General features: G+C 41.0%; 1 protein-coding gene across 2 annotated transcripts; it reads left to right on the top strand.

Moving 5' to 3' along the window:
- Window positions 1–779: 779 nt before the first annotated feature.
- On the top strand, window positions 780–20,914 carry TXNDC5 (thioredoxin domain containing 5). 2 transcript variants are annotated; one of them, XM_072329638.1, is made up of 10 exons: window positions 780–1,051; window positions 5,140–5,289; window positions 6,321–6,426; window positions 7,640–7,736; window positions 9,128–9,243; window positions 11,216–11,302; window positions 12,849–12,989; window positions 15,407–15,489; window positions 18,611–18,740; window positions 19,329–20,914. In XM_072329638.1, exons 1-10 carry the CDS (start codon window positions 843–845, stop codon window positions 19,449–19,451), a joined length of 1,242 nt encoding a protein of 413 aa, XP_072185739.1. In that variant the 5' UTR covers window positions 780–842; the 3' UTR covers window positions 19,452–20,914. The 2 variants fall into 2 exon arrangements, with proteins under 2 accessions (XP_072185739.1, XP_072185738.1); XM_072329637.1 differs by having other exon boundaries at window positions 15,404–15,489.
- Window positions 20,915–20,948: the final 34 nt, after the last annotated feature.

Here is a 20,948-nt window from a genome sequence, read left to right as displayed (position 1 = left end):
TTTTCAAATGGCTTTTCAGTAATCTATTGTTTAATTAAGGTCGCAGGCATGTTTAATGTAATGGAAGAAGTCTATTCTTAAACGTGCTAGATCTACATAGCGAAACAGAATGAAAATACCCTCGCATGAAAAAATAACTGGAGAAGGCGCAGTCTGGGGTTGGAGGGCTCACCTGTTGGTATCGGGACACTCTTTAAAGTCTTAGAATGACTCATTCTCACCCTCTCTGTATTGCTATTTTTGCTTAAGGGCTTTTGTTGGTACTTTTTTATATGCTAAAAGGGGGGGGGGGGGGGGGGGGGGATAACCTATATTTCTCCATTTCCCCCCCCCCTTTTTGTATTAATGATTCGTCACTGAACTTGCTTAGTACAGAAATAAGGAAAGATAAATGTGTTTGAAGAAAAAGTTACTGCTACAAAACTAGATTTGTACTGAATGTGGCACAGGTGACTACCTAACGCGCTGGACTAGCCCAGCTGGCTTTTTGTCTTCAAGCACGGTGGTAAATATAGCACCAGTATTTTGCAATCGTTTCACTTATAAAGATGTCAGGAAGAGGTCATGCCATTTCAAAGGCAATCTGAACGTATGAAATAAAACTAGACATAGCCTTCACTTTTTTTTTAACCCTCTCTGCGATTCCCGTGAGCTCCTTGCAAACGTACCCCTACTCTCCCACTTGACTGCTCTGTAGCCGGAGCGAAGGGCTGCTGTGTGGAACTGCAGGGCGGGCGGCACAGGGGGCGGGGGCTGGCGGCGGGCGGGGAGGCAGGCGGGCGGGCAGGGAGGGAGGCGGCGGCCGCCCGGGGCTTTTCGCCGCTCTCTGCTTCGTCGCTGCCATGGCTTCCCTGCGCTCCGGCCCGGCCTGGTGTCGCCTGCTCGCTTGGGCCGCTCTCGGCCCCGTGCTTTGCGGAGGGTCGGTGCGGGCCGAGCCGGAGCCGGACGCGGAGCCGGAGGCGGATCCGCACGCGCGGCACCTCTACAGCGCCGAGATGCTGCGGCACGGCGCCGCCGCCGCTCCGCACTTCGTCATGTTCTTCGCCCCGTGGTGGGTATCGGAGCGCCGGGCGGGCCGGCACGGCTCGGCTCGGCCTGGCCCTGCGCGGCGTCTCCCAGCCCGCCTCTTTCCCCGTTGACGTGGCGCCGGGAGGCGGCCGGGCCGGCGCGGCGGGGAGGCCGCGGGGTCGCTCCGTACGCCTTCCGCGGGGCGAGGGGCGGCACGCTTGGTAAATGGCGGCTGCGGAGGGCCGGGCCGGGGAGGGGGTGAAGCCGGCTGCACCCGAAATGAGACCTTCGGCCCTAAAATGGGAGCTCCGCTGTTGGGAGGCAGCTGGGGTGGGCTGGGCAGATTGGGGATGGCGCGGAGCAGCCCTGTGCTTTGCACGCAGGCTGAGGGCTTTTGTTGTATTAACAAAATCGAGGGTTTGCTGGCTTTCACGTCCAGGTGTCCCCGGTCTTGTAGGGACTTTTTTGAAGAAGTTTTGTCCTCTTTGCTGTTGCGAATGTGAGGATAAGTTTGTTACAGAAGTAATAGAAATGGAAGCCTTCAAGCAGTATGAATGATAGTTCCCAAGGCCACAGGTAGTATTAGCAGAGCTGGGGAGCTACTGTGTCTGCAAGACATCTGCTGGGTTCTTGTTCTAGACTGGTATGTTTGACACAAGAATAGTTGGCAAAACCGAGAGAACAGGACTTGGTGGACATTACAGCAGTCAGTGGGACAGTAGTTCTCATCTCTGGGCCTCTCCAGTGGTTGCTCTTCTTTTCTGCTTCACTGTCCCCCCCTTTTTTTAACCCATCTCTGACTTATCCAGTATTGTTATTGCACATTTTGTTGTCAGGGTTGGTTTTATTTCTCCCTGAGTTTTCTTAAGTTGAGATAAAGTTAATGGAACAACGTCTTTGCAATAGGTACATTTCACTCCAAAGCTCACCTGTTGGTACCTGATACCATTGAGGTACGCATATGTCATGATACTCTTTGAAATCGAAGCTAGAGAAGTATTTCCTTTAAAAAATGAAGAATTGCTTTGTTTTGTTGTTGTTGTTACTGCCATCACCTTGTTTATGGCATACAAAAGCTTAAAAGAGCGGATGTCTTCCTTTGCTCTCTGGAAGTTACAAAACAGAGGAAGCCCAACTTGCTGGTGAAGGACCTGTGAGAGTAAGGTCAAAGAAGTTGCTATGCAGAGCAGAAGCACTCAGGAGGTAATAACTGCAACTCCTCAAGCTTCAACTGACTGTTTCACAGGCACCTCTGGAGTCATATGACTTTTGTCTTGGGTCACAGTTGTAGGAGACCCTGTGTCAAAAAGGCCATTGCAGAGTCCAGCATGTGCTTCACATCTTCATTGAGCATCAGAGAGAGCTCTGGCCTTGCAAAACTTGGACCACTCTGTGCCCTTGGGAGGGCTGAGGATCTCTGCCCAACATGAGTGTGAGGAAGCTGTGTCCTTTCCCAAATCATCTGCAGCTTCTTTGAACATGACTCTCACCCTTAATGTGCCTAATCCAGATTCCTGGGTCTCAACACCAGGGCCCTTGGTATGGACTTATGGCTCCTGACAGGCAGCAACAGATCCAGGTTTTAAGTTCTGTAGAGAAGTTTTTCCTGTTAACAACCTAAACTTCCAACCTAAACTTACCCTGGTGCGACTTGAAGCCATTTCCCCTTGTCCTGTCACCAGTGAGAAGAGACCAGCCCTGCGCTCATTGTAAGCACCTTTCAGATAATGGAAGAGTGCAATATGGTCTCCCTTCAGCCTCCTTTTCCCCAGACTAAACTGTCGCAGTTGGGATAGACAGGACCAACCTCTTTTCTGCAGAGTTCTTCAAACAAATGTTGATGTGGTTCAAATACTGTGGGCTGCTCTGGGGGGGTAAGCAAAACAAAAGCACTCCAGGTTGTTTGCCATCAGATGTTCAAGACTTTTGATCATCAGCTTGTCCTCCTTGGTATCTACTCTTGAACAGGTTTGGCTTCTCAGTGGCACTAAATAGCTTAAAATTTTGGCCTAGCCAGTTGTGTGCCTCAAAAGAAAAGGAAGTGTCCCTGATTCCTTAGCTGGATGGACTCAGATGAGTAGTTTCATTGCTTTACGTTGACCACTGTAATCTTTCAGCATATTCTGGAAGTCTACCCAGCTGAAGCATTAGCATGCTGGGTTGACAGAGTTTGTTGTGGTTGTATTGAAATCTCTTGAATTGAATTGATCTTGGCTGGACATTTTGTCTAGAGGGGGCTGGTCCTAAGATACTTACACTATTATACCTACCTAACCTAGGACATATGAGTGTTTTTAAGGTAGGTGATGATTTGCATCATGTCTTGCTGTGGAGTTACCCTAGCTAAGTGCAGAACACTGGATGTACTGGTGATGTCGAAAAACATCTTTGTTCCTTACTAGCTACTCCTAGCCTAGGAAGTCCACCATCAGGTCTTCCAGGGGAGTGACACTGATACTGTAAGAAGAGTGTTGATCTATCAGTGTGAGTTAAAGCAGCATGTATGGTATTCCATAGATACTGCCACAGCAAAATAATCTCCAGGCATAAGCACTTGGGGCCCACGTTGCTTGGAGTTAAAATGAGCAACCTATCTGCAGACTCTTACAAAGAAAAAGTTTTCTCCTTATGTCCTGATATTAGTAGTGTACAAGAAGGATTTTTGTTTTGTTTTGTTCTCAGCAATCTGAATATTTTCTATAGCATCTCTTTTGCATATCGACTTATCTTTGTAAACAGAGATTGTGTAGGGAAGGAAAGGCAGAACTGCTTGTTGTTTGCCAGGGCTCTACCATCCCTGCTGCTGGCTGCTCTTCTCTTTCAGTCCCTCTGATACAAAATGGGGAGTGATAATGATGTAGGTGCATAGGAATAAGAGAGATGCGTGATGTTATGCAGGCTTTGGTTTTGAGTTCTCAGGTTTTATATAGTTTCTAGTTACATCTTAGGCGTTCTAGAAGGAATTATTTCAGGGACTGTCTGGCCTTTTTCTTCTTTAAATATAAACTGAATTGTTATGAAAACCAGGAATGACTGACTAGTTTGTTTCTGATTCAGATGTGAGCCTTTTTCCTGCTTTCTTTTCAATTTCAGCTCATATAATCTAAAGAAGGAAGGGAATGGTGAACTGTGTAGAGCAGAGATCGTGGTGTTAAATATGAATGGGGCAGCTTAAAAAAGTGTGAATGTGAATTGCTTGATATTTCCTTTCATAGATTTCCACGCTCAGTTATTGACCATCAGTCGGTATTCACTGAGAATCCCAAGTCTTCCTCTTGGAGCTCCGCGAAGAGTTGAGAGTGTTCAGTCTGAAGTGAAATATTTAAGGAGTATTTCAGTTTTTTAATAGCTCATTGTATTCCTTCACCGTTATAATTCAGAATGAGGTTATATTCCTCTGCGTGGTGGGAATATATGCTACCCAGTGTGACCAACTCCAACAGAATCTTAGCAGGATTGAAAGATGGTGTGGGGCTTTTTGTGTCTTAACGATATCAGAGAAGCTGGAAAGGTGTGAATCTGTGCGGATTTTCTATGAGTGGGCTCAAAGCCAATTGTGAGTGAGATTGTTTTAAATGGGAGATCTGAAGGGAATAAGAAACAGTTTCCTCTGACGTCCTAATGCTGTTTTAATTGTTAAAAAGTGGACCTTCGAGGTCACGTTGAGGGCAAAAACAGCTTTCCTACTGGTTGAGAAGTTTTTGGTTAATCCAGCTACATGTTTCTAGATGTACTGAGGGATTGGCAAAGCAGCCATTAAGGAGAAATGGAAATCCTTCTGGAAAGACTTCTTTCCTGCTGCTTAAAATACACGGTATTTTGAAACGTTGGAGAGCATACAAAGCTGGTCAGCCTCGTGGGATTTTAATTCTAGGCAGCTGGAAAATGGCATCACTAGGTTCAGAGGGTGCTCAATAGGTTTTCTCTTGACAGTTTTTACAAGGCATTTGCAGTGTTGTCACACGATACATGATACCATTCACTGTTACTTACCATAGCAGTGTTTGAGTGTGGAAGTGTTCCAACTTAACTATTTTTAAATGTATCAACATCTCTGATTATTCTGTCCAAAAATTCATTCCCTTCTAAAGAGAGCAACCATAAGGAAATATTTTCTTCGTTCTCTTGCAGGTGTGGACATTGCCAGCGTCTCCAGCCAACTTGGAATGATCTGGGAGATAAATACAACAACATGGAAAACCCACAGGTCTATGTTGTTAAAGTGGATTGTACTACAGACACTCCTCTGTGCTCTGAGTTTGGCGTCCGAGGATACCCTACGTAAGTATAGAAGGAGAACTGGTCCTGTGTCTTTCTGTTTTAGTTTTCCACGATATTCTGCCAACTTGTTGAAGCTAGCTCCTAAGCTTTATGGTTTGGTAGTTTTCTCTGTAGCCCCGTGAATCTCTTATATTCCATGTAATCCTTTTTACTGTCTTGCCAACTATGATGTGATATGTGCTACTCTTACTCTTCTTTCTTCCGAAGAAACTGTTTTACGTCTTGGAGATGACTATTTAAATAAAATCCAGAATTGTCCTCTTTTCTCTCATAGTGCCCTGTTCTCCAGCACAGCTCGTGTTTTTCAGTTTCATTTGCTGGGCTTGCTTTGTCTAGTGTTACTGCTGACCTCATTGACAGACTGAACTTGACATACACCCGTGGCTACACTTGCTTTGACGCAGATGAGTGCCACTGATTAGAAGCTGAGAGTTATAAATAGCAAAGTCCTCGTTGAAATAGGAATTGTCCTTAAGGGCAATGTGTGGCTTAGTTCCACTAGAAATACCAAGAAACAATGAATTTTACAACTTTATTTTAGTATCCCCAGAAGCAAACGCTGGTTGTGTTTGTAAATTTGTATAGTTTATGTTGTGGCACTGTTCCTTTTAAAGTAGAAAGAATGGCAGAGACTCCGAGTAAGGAAGAATCAAGTGGTTATCTATTACCATCTTGGGATACATAATATCACTTGTATTGTGTTGCTTTTCAGCATTTTCATATATTCATTTTTTTCCAACTTGTGGAATGAGAAGAGAAAGGAAAAACATCTAAAAAAGGAAAAACTGGCTGTTCTTTAAATCCCCTGTAAAAAATGATGCGGGAATGAAACAGGTGTTCTAAGCTCTAGATGTTACCCTTCAAGCTGAGGGAGATGCATGATATTGAAATGAATAATGGGGAATAATCCAGAGAGCTGTTGCTGCAGCCTAAGCGGTATTGCTGTAAATTACTAAAGTGTCTTAACTTCCTTGGAATGTTTCACATGTGTAAATTTTTACCTCACTCTTTTCTACATTTGAATCCTTTAGTTTAAAGCTGCTTAAGCCAGGAGAAGAACCTCTGAAATACCAAGGCCCTAGAGACTTCCAGGCGCTGGAAAACTGGATGTTGGAAAAACTAAATGGAGAACCATCTGTAAGTGAAAAGGGAATAGGAAAAGGAAATATTTCCTTCTGCAGACTTGCTGATCTATCTATAGGTTAGGTGTTTCACTCTCTGGCAGGAAATCTGCTCCTGAGATTAAAAGTCAGGTGAGAATAATGGTGTAAAGAAGCTTCCACATAAGTCAGGATAATAATTAAATCTGATATCCTATGAGCTACCTCTTGTTCCTATATTTAAAACTACGGGAATTACATGGTGCAGTTTTTAATGTTTAACATTTTGATACTCTTAAGATTGAATTCTTTATGTCAGTTCATTTAACACCTTTAGGCTATAATGTCTCTGGAGTAAGAAAAATGATTTATCTATAATACAGGATAAATTGCATTTATGTTGGGCATAATTTCCACTTAACAATGTGGGATGCTATCTTCAGCTTGACTATTAGTTGACAGTGTTGTAGTTTACAGAAAGGGATTAAAATAATTGGTTCAGTAAGTTAACCTAATATCATCTCTAGGAAAACAGTTGCATTTAGCACTTACATATATTAGACAAGCCTTGCCTAAAACTAAATTCTTAATTGCTGTTGCTAATCAAGATAAAACTACATGCCGAGCTCAATTAGAAAATGATTATACACAAACAGTGATATTTTTCATAAGTTTACATTAAATGCTTAACTAACTCATGAAATGTACTTTGTGGTTCTTAAATTATTCTTTCCCGATCTCACGTGATATCTTGAGGGAACCTTTTGCTTTTGCTAAATGCCAGTGTGTTTGCTGCTGATTACTGGTATAATAATTGCTCTTTTGCTGTTGCTGCCTTCACAGGACCACCAGGTTCCTCTTTCTTGCACTATGGCAGCCAAAAATGGCTTTTTCATTACATATTTTTAAATAGCCAAAATACCACCGATACTGGTTTGGTGGCAGACATGAAGACAGCGAGATATGTGATCTAAGGGTATTAATATATGGTAATGTTATGAATGTCATACTGTGCACTGTGGCAGTACTACAGCATCAACGAAAAGCTGCGTTTCCAGTAATTGTGACAGTTTTTGTCTGCATGGTAGTCTTTTTCATGTTTTGCTTTCAAGTATCAAGCTAAGTTGGGAGATAGCTTTAGGAATGTAAACTTTCAGGCGTCATCATAGTATGGTGTGGGACAGGAACCAAATATAGTGCGTTTACACGCAATAAAATTAACTTTCAATATTAATTTTTCTCTTGAATAGGATCCAGAATCTGCTGTGGAACCACCAAAAGCCCCCGAACCTAAGCAGGGAATGTATGAACTCTCAGCAGACAATTTCAAGACGCACATAGCAGAAGGTAACCTCTTTCACGTGCATGAGATACTTGTTTACAAGCTTACCTAGTGGGAAGTGTGAAACAGAAATGTTAGTTCTTACTGTACCTCCTTCCCACTTAATTTTCCAATCATGCCTCAGTAGAGAGGATGAATCTACATGCTGTGTAAAAATGCTGTAGTTTAATTACATACATTTTGCATGCCAATAAAAAGCTTAAGAACAGCACTCTAACCAGAAGACAGTAGAGTTAAAGCCAGATTAAATTACCTGTCTGTGCCCATGTAATAACACGAATGAAACAGACACTAAAGCTTCCTAAATAAACCAGTGAATTAAGTAGAAACACATTAAGTGTAAAGGAGGATTTTCTGCAGCAAATATAAAATTTCCCTGTATGTGTGCCTTAACAAAGAATTACATGGGAATTACAATAGATTCTCCATTCAGCCATCAGGGAAACACTAAGCATTAAATAGTGTGAGAGTCTGAGCAGATTCTGTCAGTTAAGCGTAGCGCATGTGTGAGTGTTTTAAGATGTAACCATTGGCTTTCATATGCCGTTGGAGGAAGTATTCTCATGCTGATATCTGAGAGTCCAGCAGCTTTATGACCATCTGTAAAGCTGCTGTCCTCTCTTGACTTCAACAGTGCTTAAATTTAGCTGAAGGCTTAGGAGTTCCACTTGGAAGGTTGACTTTGGTTCTTAAAGATAGTCTCTGTCTACCTTTTTTGTGCTCTATGGCAAAAAGATTCATTTATTTCCTTTGAGTCAGAGGAGAGTGTGTCACAGGGTAAAAGATACAGAATAACTACTTCTGACTGTATGTTCCTAATAAATTCATGAGAAATTTTAGTATGGCCTTTACTTGATCAAAGCACAGCTAGTCAATCATTTTTGAAGGTGTTCCTGATGCAAAATAGGCAAGTTAAGACTGAAGTACTTTTGCAGCTTACATTTCCTAGCGATTTTGTAGAATCTCTCATCTGACCTTCTGTGAACAAACCCCCAAACTAGAAGGTCTAGAAATTCTAATCCCCACATCCTCAAAGGATTGGAATTCTGTTAGAAAAAGCTTTCCCACAATCACTGCTGTGATTGACTTCTAGAATTAGATATTCTAGAAAACTGTTAGGTTCAAAGTGCCACAGTTCTAATACCTCATTTGTTGGCTTGAGGTTGTAAAGCTGTTTGGATCTTCGGGGAAACTGGCAACACTGAGGGACTGCATGTAGTTTTGAAAACCTAATTGCTGAAATATTCTGCCCTGGCTTTTTATTCATAGTGTTTCCTATCTTTAACCTAGGAAATACCATGATAAATTTGCAGACAGAGATTAGTACTTAGCCTTTAGTGGCAGCCAAATTAATTCCAAAAGAGTTAAATCTTTTTCCTTTTCTTTGACTTCAAAGGTAATCACTTCATCAAATTCTTTGCCCCTTGGTGTGGTCACTGCAAGGCTTTGGCCCCAACTTGGGAACAGCTGGCTCTAGCCTTTGAACATTCGGAAACTGTAAAGATTGGCAAGGTAGGTGACTTACTCTATTCTTAACTTGAAGATATTTTGTGTGTACAGATGTTTCAGTCAACCGTCGTGCTGTTCATTCTGTGATTTGCAAATAACAGCTCTTAAATCCCTTTGGATTCGTAGTTCCTATTTTAATTTTATGGTGGTTATTTTCTTCTCGTGCATTCAGTATTTTACTTTATGTTGGGAGAGATGGTTGTTGAGTTACAGTTAACAGGGCTCCCTCATTTTAAGCAAGAACTTATTAGAAACATTGAATACTCCTCCCCGTGTTTCAGAGAAGTTTGGGAATAAATCCAAATACTTTTGAAATTTTTCCTGTTTATCCCCATTGAATTTTCTAAAGTTTTCAGAGGGTCTCCCACCCTAGAAACTGATATCTTGTCCTGCTTTACTATTTCCCTTAGGGATGATAACCAGATTCTGTGGTGTATTTACCATGGGAGCTTGATATTTGTACATGGAATGACTTCTGTGCAGAGGTATGGAGGTGGTCTGGCAATTCTAGTTACTGGCTTTATTTGCTGACCCATACCTAAGTTCAGGTTGCTAATGACGTGAATCTCCCTGTATTTGTCAGTAGTGGAATGCTGACAGGGCTCAATTTCCGTATCCTTAAGCTTTCAGATAGGTTCACTGGTCTGAAGGACTGCATAATGCTTAGCAGAGCTGTCAGTCCTGCACAGGGACAAGAAACCAGCAGTCTCACGTCTCTGCTCTCATAGTATTTTCAACCGTTACTAGGGGTGATGATTTTGACTTCTTTTTATTTCCCTATGAAATGCTTTGGTAGTTGCAAATTCAGATATGCCGTAGATGCAGTGAGCATGTCAGCATGGTTAAACTCTAGTGAAGACATGTATCTACTTTTGAGACTAGGCTGATATAAAATACACTCCCCTCTGAGAATAAAGCATCAGAAACTCACGTTGCTTTGATACCCTTTGCACCAAATTTGTAAATCCTGATTTACTTTCAAGAACTCAGAATGCCTGATAAAATCATTGCTTAGCTTAACTATCTTCTTGAAGTTACCATTCTGTTATCCAGAGAAATATAGACCAAAAATTTTCAGAAGTCGTACTCAATTGTCTGTTGTGTTCACAGTTGTCCCTGTTTGCTCTGTCATAAAGCCACTAAGGTTTGTCTCGATGCCTAGTCAATTTTGTTTAACTGTATACGTTATGGAACTGTTTGAAATGTGTTGGCTAAGACTGTAGGTCTGTAGTTAAACAGGAAACACGGCTGTTTCTAAGAAGGCTCAGCCATGACCTTTGTGTAACCTGGGGAAACAGTGTCTTAGCAGCGATGCTGTCCGTTGGCATGGTTGCGTTTAATGTTTAGAACTGATCTTCAGTGATCTGGGTCAGAGTATTTCTAATGTAAAATTCAAAATCTGAGTGTAGAGCAAAGACTTAAGTGCTTAAGTTATCTGTTTGCTTTGCTGCAGAAAAGCCTATGAGCAGGTAACTTTATAGATTGCTTTATGACAAGTTAGAACTGAATGGTTCTGTGCGCTTGGAATTTCCTTTGGAGTCAAGTTGACTTGCTAGCTACTGACATGTCTTCTGATTTTAGAGAGTGGTCGTACATTTAGGTGAAGATTTATTGGCCTATCCATTTTTAAAAAGCTCTTGCATGTTGGTATTTCAAGTAATTGTTTTAACAAGAATACTTACGTTCCCATTGCTTTTTGCTACTGTTTCTTCTCCTTTTTATCCATCTCTCCTTCCTTTGTCCCTCTTGAAATAAAAGCAAAACCACACACAGCCTCCCAGTGACACAACCAAAACACTATTTAGAAGGCAGAAATAACCTTTCTCAAGAAAATACTTGGCACTGGCTTTTGCCAAGCTGTGTATTGACTGTTCGTGTATTTTTATGGGATTTCTGAACGTAAGGGAGGCTATAATGCTTATTGTGTGTTTGTTTTATGCACTGAATGGTTTGTAATTTCTTGTTCAAAACGTAGGTCGACTGTACCCAGCATTATGAGGTCTGCTCTGAAAATCAAGTTCGAGGCTATCCCACACTCCTCTGGTTTAGGAATGGTGAAAAGGTGAGTCTGGAAGCTCAGCAAAAGATCAGACTGTTTTTTTTCCTGAGTAATACATGGACTACACTTGGATCCTGGGAAAAAAGATCAAGTGGTCATATATGAAAGTTCTCTTGTGGCACAAAAGATGTTGCAGGTTCAAACCAACCAGTACTATAAGAGATATACTTGATCCGCAGGTAAAAGAACCTTTTGCTCTGTGTTGTCTGCAAACAACTGAGCGGTGTTCATAAATCTGAAAGCATTGAAGTGTGCTACTATGAGAGAGAATTCTCTTTATCTTAATACTCTGCCTCCTATAGAACACTAAATGAAATAGAAATAATAAAAAATATGTGCAGTTTTCACAATATGTATCAAAGGGTGCCATGTTCTGAAGTTTAAGGAAAGGAAAATATGTATATACTGCATATTTGAATGCTGCATACACGAACAGCAGCAAACATACTATGACTTGTAGTGTTGCTTATCGTATGTAACCAAAAGAGAGCCTGAATTGGACAAAATGGCACATCCAAGGTTAGAAGCATTTTCAGTGAGTAAGAATTTGCTCTGTTCGTGGATTTAGTTTGAAGAACAGGAAATGTCCTGCTGTTGCTCCAGAGTGATTTTCCAACTGGTTTATTTTTGTTTTTAATATAGCTACAAAGGGCAAGATAACTTGCCAAAAGCGTAATGGCTCCGTGTTGAAAAGTTAGCTGTGTTTTTTCTCAAAAGCCAGACCTTTTTTTCCTTTGGATCCTTCATAATTATTGAAGTTTAAGTTGCTGTGAATAAAGGGTGCAGTGAAAGAACTCAGATCACTGCTGTTGTATTTGGTTAAGATGAATCTTAGCTATTGGTCTGAACAATGTATTTCTCTCAACATTAAACTGAGCCTGTCTCTGCTGGCAGTGCTGGTATTCCCTGGTGACTTTCTGCCATCATAATCACATGTTTGTTTGTGGGCTGATACAATATATTTAAAAGTTTAAAAAAAACAACCCACAAAAACAGCAACTTTCCAATAATGAAACACAGAGATTCCTGGAAGTCCTTCTAGCCACTATTGTGCTCTTCAGTAACTTGGGAGAAGAGGGGCTGGTTCAGCCATCCAGCATTGTTGTCCATAATTCCATCACCCATTCTGTCATAACTGACTGGCATCACAACACCCATGTTGGTTAGAGGTAGCAGGAGCCCTGTGAGGAGTGGACTGAACCTGTCCTGCTATAATGGATACAAACAGGAAGGTAGCACAGTGAGCTGGTGGGTTGGGCATTTCAGCAGTGGCAGCAGTGCCAGTGGACAACCACTGCTGGTGCAGATTTTAATGAGCGCAGCATGCAGGCTCTTGTTCATCGCTGGTAAAAATGCAGAGTTAGTAGTAGTTGTTTTGTAGCTGAGAATTTGCTGTATCAAATGGTATTATTCTGCTAGTATTATTGTGCTGTTCGTAGCTGTTGTCATTTCCATGAAAATAAGTAGGAGGCATTACTTTTGGAGCAGTCTACACCTGTGCTAGATTAACTATTTACGCATACTCACACAATCTATTTGGTAATTGTAGGGTGACCAGTACAAAGGGAAGAGGGACTTTGATTCCTTGAAGGAGTATGTGGATTCCCAACTACAGAGCTCTGGAAAAGAACCATCAGCAAGGAAACCCACAGAAGCCCCACAGCCGCCCGCAGAACCCATCAAGGCTGAGGTAGGTGCTCCTGCACTCTGCAACTGTATCAACAGAGTTTCAGCAGCCTGTCCAAGTTTTCTATGTGTTTCTCCCTCTGTTAGACCCACAGTTTCTAGATGTAAGCTGGGCCAAGTATTTTCTTAATTTTCTTTTCAGCAATTAGTGAGAGGAATCCCGACCATAAATCTTACAGATACTTTTACTAACCTGATGAATTAGAAAATGTAATGAATAGCTACCTCCTTTTATTTTAATGGCTGCAATAAGTGATTTAGACAGTGTCATAAGTGTGGTCTTTTTTGGTGTGCTGAGCCGCTGGCACCTCCGTATGTGTGACAGCATACTTGGTTGCTAGGAAGATGAATGTCACTTGCAAGATTCTAACTAGAACCTAACGAGATGGCATGCAGTGCTGAGCCACTAAAAATAAGCCAAATTTCCATTCTTACAGACTATCTGCAGAAACAACAAACAAGCAAAGACGACAAAGATTGATTTAAATGTGTTAGGGCAGTGTGGGCTGTGCAGTGTGTGCTGTGGCTGTCAGACTCCTTGGGTTTTGAGGCTTATTTTAATCCTGGCTGTAGCAGCTGTAGGGGTGATGAATATTGCCAAGGACTGTCAGGAATAACTTCATCATCTTTACGTAGCTGTGCTTCACGTCATGTCATTTTCTGTCTTATTTCATCACTTCTGCATTTCATCTGCCATTTTTCTTGCAGCTGAACATAAAATTGGCATGGTAGAATAATTAGGGAGAATTTTTAAGCGTTCTGTGCTATCAAACATGGAAAACATAATGCTGCCCAAAAAGTAAGGGATGGTGATTTACATTCCTTTGTGATGTAGATTGTACTTACATCATTAAAAATGTTTTTATTATTAATGTAAATGCAGCTTCTCACAGGAGAATATTACCCTTCCTCTTTGACTTCTTCCGTTTGGGTTGCTCATCGTGCATAAGGTGGCTTCCAAATAATGATGTTAAGAGATGCAATTTTCATCTTCCTCAACAGTTGATTTTTAATTGACTTCATATTTGGAAGCCATTAACAAGCTGGTGTTAGTACAATGCAGAAAGTAATTGGTCTTCACTCTATTTTTAGAGAAATAACATACACTACATGTGATGCAAATTCCCACTTACACCATGACTGCATCACTGCACATGCAAAAGAGACAAGACTGTGGGGAGATAAGTCTTTTAGCTAAATAATAGCGGATACAGTGTAGAACTAAACTTTTTCTTTGCTTCTTTACATCTCAATTCAGTATTGCCACCATTTCTTGGTTGCTCATCTTCAGACACATTGGTTCTGGTTTTCTTCTCATGAGTCTACAGGATTCTAGCCCATGTAGCCAGGAAGCACTGACTGTGATTAGCAACCACAGCTGGTAACACAGGCAGCAAAAGCCACGAGTCAGACTCCAAATCTGTCTTCCAATGTTGTGTTCCAACCCTGTGTGGGTTCTTATCTTATACAGACATACTACATGTCAGTCTTTTCACAAAAGTTGAACTTTTACATCTGTGAGACTTCAGTGCTGCCACACTTTACCCAAAGTGCTCAAAAATGATCCAGATGTGTTGAGGCAGAGTAACCAACAGATGCTGTCATTGTCTGCATTCAAGTCTCTTTTTGGCTTCTCTTCATAAAACTTTCACTGCAAAATTGATAATCATGGCAGCTGCGCTCTTGTGTTTGTTTTGCTTTCGTTTGAATTTGAAACCTTTATAGGCATGAGATTCACTCATTTATTTATTTTGAATGCCTCCCATCTGTAAAGGTGTCACACAGAAATCCAGTTAGTTATGGTTCTGTGCTCTCATACAATGTGTGAGGCTGTCTTTAAGCAGTTTACAGTCCTTCCTTCTCTCCTGTGCCGTTGCTCCTGATGTTATCAGGAGGAAAAATTCTTCATGGCATCCATGTGAGCGTAGTGTGGTGATGTTCTCCTGGCAGGCAGATACGTGTTTCTGGTAACAGCTTTCTCTGTGTCTACAACACGGGGATATATAACAGAGGGAGACCAGCTGTCAAGACGTCACTGGTATGCCATAAATGCCTCATGGAACAAGCTCTCCATTGGCCATCACAGGCTTTATGTCAACTGCTCTCAGCATTGTTCTTGAAATGCTTGTATGATGGTATATTGAAATGAAGGTGATTTTGTTCCATTACCTATACATTTGTGTGTATCGGTAAAGTCCCCTGGAAAAGGGGATGTTTTATTTCTTCAGATACGGATCTTTGTAAGAATGGAAAGCAGCTAAGGGGTAAATGTGAGGTATATTGCTTTTAATCCTGCTCATACTATCAATAATGCTGTCTTTCCCAGATTGAGTTTCCCTCTCAGGTAGCTAAATGCTCATTTGGCCGGTGTTAAACATGCAAAAATGATTTTACTTTGCTTTTTCTTTTCTTTTTTAGCAGGCTGCAGTGCTGTCTCTCTCTGAAAAAGACTTTGATGAAACCATTGCTAGGGGAATCACCTTTATTAAATTCTATGCTCCATGGTAAGAACTTTTATCTGCTTTTCAGAGTTACACTTGTAATTTGTGCAGTAGTTCTTGTAGGCCTTTGAGTCCTCTCTAGTACTGCAACTGTTGACTGGATCTAAATTGCAAATTAACTGAAAAATGAGTGCGTTGGTAATTGTTGCAGCAAAAAATTAGGTCTCTTTTAGCTTTCCTGGGATTCCTCTCTGTGGAAAGGCCTTACAGAGAAGCTTTATTGTGTTAACCTCCAGCTAATGTCAGGTAACAGGGAGAGCAGATCTTTCTTCACAGGCTTACCATGATCCTATGCCTTGATTTGGGTAAGCTGAAGGAAGGCTATCAGCAGTGCTGGTTGAGAAAGGAGGATGTGCTGGCCATTGCAATTGGTGCCACAGCCAGCCTCTCTGGGAAACATTACTTGAGTGCCTGAACATTAGTACAGACTGTAGACCTTTAGATAATGGGCTGTCACTCTTCAAATATCTGATTAAAAAATTAATTGGCACAAGTGACAACTTAAAACATGGTCTTAAATGTTCCATGTTCTGACAGCAACCTGTGGTAGAAATTATTGATGCAGATGGTGTAGGTGCATACTGAATTGAAAGCATCGGGGAAAAACAGTAATGATGTCCTTCCTGTCTGGCCTTTGCCATTTCTGGCATGACCAGCAGAGCCTGGCATTCAAGCTGGGATAGGACCATAGTATTACAGAAACACAGATTCTTTTCCTTTCTGAGACTTAGAATTGAGTTTCTCTCTCTGGTTTTTGGACTTCATCATATATATGTCTGATGGAATTTCAGGAAATTGGTTTGCTATCTTTCTCATCCATTACCTGGATGAAGAAGAAACCTAGTGTGGGAGAACAGAAGAAAATGAAGTTGAATTTCACTGTGTGAAAGATAATGCATCTCTGATTTTTGACCTGCTGTCCCATGAGGGATATAGAAGGATCTTTTATTTGTGGCGTTAGATCATAACTATTGCAAAGCAATGCAGGCAAATGCAACCTATTTCAAGGCATACTCAGGAGTATCAAAATATTGCCTCTTAACTTTGCCAGTAGGCGTGACTGTGTTTCTGATTGTAAAGAAAGAAGCACTAGGGAAAGTTTCATTTCTGTGTAGTCTAAATGATGCAGTCTTTTCCAGTGTTGTCATCCTTTCTACTGCAGAATGATTTGCTGCCTGTTTTATGTCTAGATCTGCTTTTGGATGTAGGAATGTATCTGACACCACTGTGTTAAGAAGCAACCCCCACTCCACACACCTTCATGTTTACTCTGCTTACTATTCTCTCTTCACTTCTTGTATCCTTTCTGTGCACTGTGGAAGACTGAAATTGATCCTGTGCCTGTTCTGCTATGCCCCCAGCAGAACTCATCATTAAATCTGGCATTCAGTTGACACCTGTGCACAAAGCAGAAAGATTCTAGTTGGAACCCAGAGCTTGTTGGCAGGTGTAAGAATTGACCATCTGAGGATCTTCTGGAAAAATCAGAGATAACTAAAAACAACTGAGGATTTATCTTTTACATTTTCTTAATAGCGTGGCAATTCAACCAGCTTCTCGTGATAACCTGATGGGGTGTTGCTGGAAAGAATCATGTTCTTAAATCAGTATTCTCTCCCTGGATGTAAAGTTTAGAAAGCCACCATTTAGGTGGCTTATATTTATGTAGCTGATATCCAGTTTTAGCTCTCAAAGTCATGCTTATATATACAGTTACAGTGTGCTGGCTATAAATGACCCTTTTCCCTTCCAAGTGAATTAATAGGCTGGGCTCAGCAAACGCTATTATATTGCTTGCTAGTTCTGTCCTTCAGTTAGTTTTGGATAAATATTCATGCTAACTTGCATAATAAGTATAAAAGTCATCCTGTTTCTAATAGGTTTTGTGCATAGTCAAAAATGCTTTTATACTGTCGTAAATTAACAGGGTGGTTTAAACATATGCAGGCTTGTATTAAGTGAACATTAGCAGAGACATCTTTAATTGTTTTTGTGAATGCCCTGATCTAGCTTCAGGGCAATTAAAGGGCTGTTATAATTACCCAATTAAGGTGCAGCTGGTTATAAAAGAATGAGCACAACCTTACAGTCTAAAGCACTTTGGGAGTTCTTCTTGAAGGCAATAAGAAATTCAAGTTATTAGCTTGGCCAAGCCCTGTTCAAATTATCAACAACAGTAATACTTTACTATAATTCCTGCCATTTTACAGCATCATTTTGTCTTTTGACACTAGCCCTTCAGTGTGGTCTGTAGACTGCATTCTCAAGTTACTACAGAAGGAATATATTCCCTTATTCCAGAACATAAGAGGAATAAAGTAGAAATAGGCTTTTTGGTATTGTTAATGATATAAGTAATATAAGTAATGTGAATCAGAATAGGGTCTGATATTCCTTCTGCTAAGTGATGCTTGTTGACTGTCACACCACTCCATTGTGACTGTACCTGAAAGCACAGTGGTAGTAATTAAACTTCAAAGTGAAGTTCTTCCTAGAAGGTTTACGCACTCCAAATGGAAAAGCGCATTCAACTACCAGTGAGTCTTAAAGAGAGAATCTGTGCTGAGAAACGTGTCTATTAAAATTGAATTTCCGGCACCAGGAGATGCTACTTTACTCAAGGAGGCAATTAGGAACTGGAGGAAATTCAGTAGGGAAATTAAAGTCTCATTTAGGTAATTAAACTCAGGCCACTTAGACTAAACATAAATGGCATATACTACCTGATGAACTATTATTAATTAATTCATTGTTTGAAAAACTTAATTAGGACTGCAAACATTTTGTATCTTATTCAAAACATGTTCATATCTATGTGATTGTGTTTTTCATTTAAAAATTCTCTGTGCTCACCTTTATTTGGTTTTGTTTAACTCTGTGAAGCACTGACGACCAGAACACCATTCCAGAAGAAGAGAACAAAACTACCTCAGTGTTGTACTTAGAGGATATCATTCACTTCTGTTTCCTTAGCTCATTTAACTGACATAACAGTGCAAGGGAGTTGGAGGCCTAAATCATCAGGGGATAGGAAAGGCAGCTTGTTAAACTAACAGATATTGCAGTAAGACAGAGATAAACGGGAAGGTGTATCTGCTAAACAAATCTTTCTCTTTGTTTCTAGGTGTGGTCACTGTAAGAACTTGGCTCCGACTTGGGAGAGCCTCGCCAAAGAGCAATTTCCAGGTTTGACTGATGTCAAAATAGCAGAAGTAGACTGCACTGTGGAACGTAACGTCTGCAGCAGATTTTCTGTAAGTGTGAAAGAGCTGTGATGAACGGGATAGTGTTGTGTACCAAATCGAGGAGCTCCAACATGCAGGCCAGCCGGCTGCTGTGTTGTGTGTGCCTGGTGACGGCACAACCCCGTTCTCCATTAGCAAAAACAAACAAAAATGTAGCCCAGGAATGCACCTGATAGCACGGTTTCTTACACTGATAGTTTGCTCAGACTTGGTCATTCTCACTACTGGATAAAGATGAAGGAAGGAGTCCCTTTTCTTTAAGAACCAGCAGCCCTCTGTGAAACCACCAGTTTTGTGGTATAGCTGCTGAAATGTTCTCTTCTTAGAAAATAAAGGTTGGCCTGTGGATGTGATGGCCACACAATGGAAGACAAAGCTGACATTCCAGTTGCTGATGGAGGAGCCTAGAGTACTGTGCATTTTCCCTCTTAATGATTTTTAGGAATTGCAGGTTGGCAGTGAAAGTTCTGGTGCTTTTTTTGTGTGTGTTTTTGTTTTGTTTTTAAATTAAATTGGCTTATTTGTTTAGAGTGGTTAAATAGCGGTGAGTCTGGAAATCAGTAACAAGCTTCATTTGTGTGTGTGTCTTTTTTGAAGGTACGCGGATATCCAACGCTTCTGCTTTTCCGAGGCGGAAAGAAAGTCAGCGAACACAACGGAACGAGAGATCTGGAATCACTGCATAGCTTTGTTTTGCGTCAGGCAAGGGATGAATTGTAATAAAAGTCTCAATGCTCTGTCCCTGGCTGTCTCTGTACAGTAGTTGAGGGATTTAAGACATCGCTAATTTTCAAATAGTATGTTGGGGGGTGGGGTGGGAATCGGGGCTTTTTTGTTTGTTTGTTTGTTTTTAGCAAGTGGAATGTACTGAACATTGGTATCTTCCCTCTGTGTGTGTTAAAGACAAGATACCCTACTTGCGAAGGAAAACTAACAAGTAGTTACTGTGCGAAAAGAGAATATTTTCAGTATTAGTAGTATTGCTACATTTCTGCATTCCCGCAATGAAGTGTAAATGGTTTCCATTGAGACTAAAATACATTAAGGAAACCAAATTAAGGCCACCAACAGAATATTTTTGTCTTCAGGTTAGATTTGGTTTAAAAAAAGTAATCCTTCGAAACTGCACACTATTGCTAGAAAGCCAAAAGCTGCAGCTGTGTTAAATAACTACTGCCTCTACAACGGTACTTCCAACCTGTTTGTCTTAATATGGCTGCTGGTTAAGAAATGGAAAGTCAAGGGAGGCTGAAAACACACATTTGGAAGATACCAGGCCATCGTGAGCTGGTTGTTTCCTGTTAATCCTCTCAGCATGGGAGCTCTAGCCATAATGAAAGCAATGGTACTGTAACATGTGCCTGAATATTACTGATGCCATAGTGTATGTGTCAGGTGGATGTTTTTTGTTGTACACTGCTGCTTTTTAGCTCCAGCGGAGTAACTATGCTCTACTTATATAGAGTCAATGTGAACTGGCTCTATTATAGCTATTTTGTTAATCTTAAATGATCAGTTAGACCTCAGAGCTGATTACATGCATTTCCTACCTTGACCTGAATCCAGACTTTGTGTTGACCTGCTCCTTAGTCAGAGCACTTGGAGAACAAGTAGTACAATGTAAGTAATTTTTCCACTCTGCTGATGGACGTTAGTCTAAAATAGTTCCTCACTCTTCTTGAGCCTTAACCTTTTTTCCAGGTGTAAGTAAGTATTTCTAAGCTTGAATGTTAGGCCCATGCACTCCCTGTTGCCTTGGATTACGATACAGATCTATTCTTTGGTGCATAAGATGCTCTGTGTTTGACAATTGAAAGCCAAAGAATGTATACTGCAGGTACTGTCACGGTACAATGACAGCAGCAAACCAAGGACTGAATTCTTCCATCCTGTGTGTGCACAGAAACTCATGGAATGAGTATGACGGACTACAGGCTAATTTGACTAATCTGTCAAAGTGCTGATTTTATCCATCATATGGAGTAGGTTTGTTTTCATTTTAAAAAAAAGCAAAACAGTAATGAACTTTGAAATCAGTGCATAGCTCCTGGTACTTCACTGCCTGTCGAGAACCTTTTGGTCTTGTTCAATCTGAAAACGTGCAAGGGTGAAAAATCCACAATGGAAGCTAAGTGTTGTACTGGCAGATGTGTTAGATCAATGTACGTACTTCTGCCTTAAAGGAAGCCTTTATTACCATGTTTTTAACAACTTTCT

The sequence above is a fragment of the Excalfactoria chinensis genome, chromosome 2 (genome assembly GCF_039878825.1).
Source record: "Excalfactoria chinensis isolate bCotChi1 chromosome 2, bCotChi1.hap2, whole genome shotgun sequence".
Classification (NCBI taxonomy): Eukaryota; Metazoa; Chordata; class Aves; order Galliformes; family Phasianidae; genus Excalfactoria; species Excalfactoria chinensis.
The sequence above is the reverse complement of the archived record's forward strand: the minus strand, read 5'-3'. Positions and strand labels throughout refer to the sequence as shown.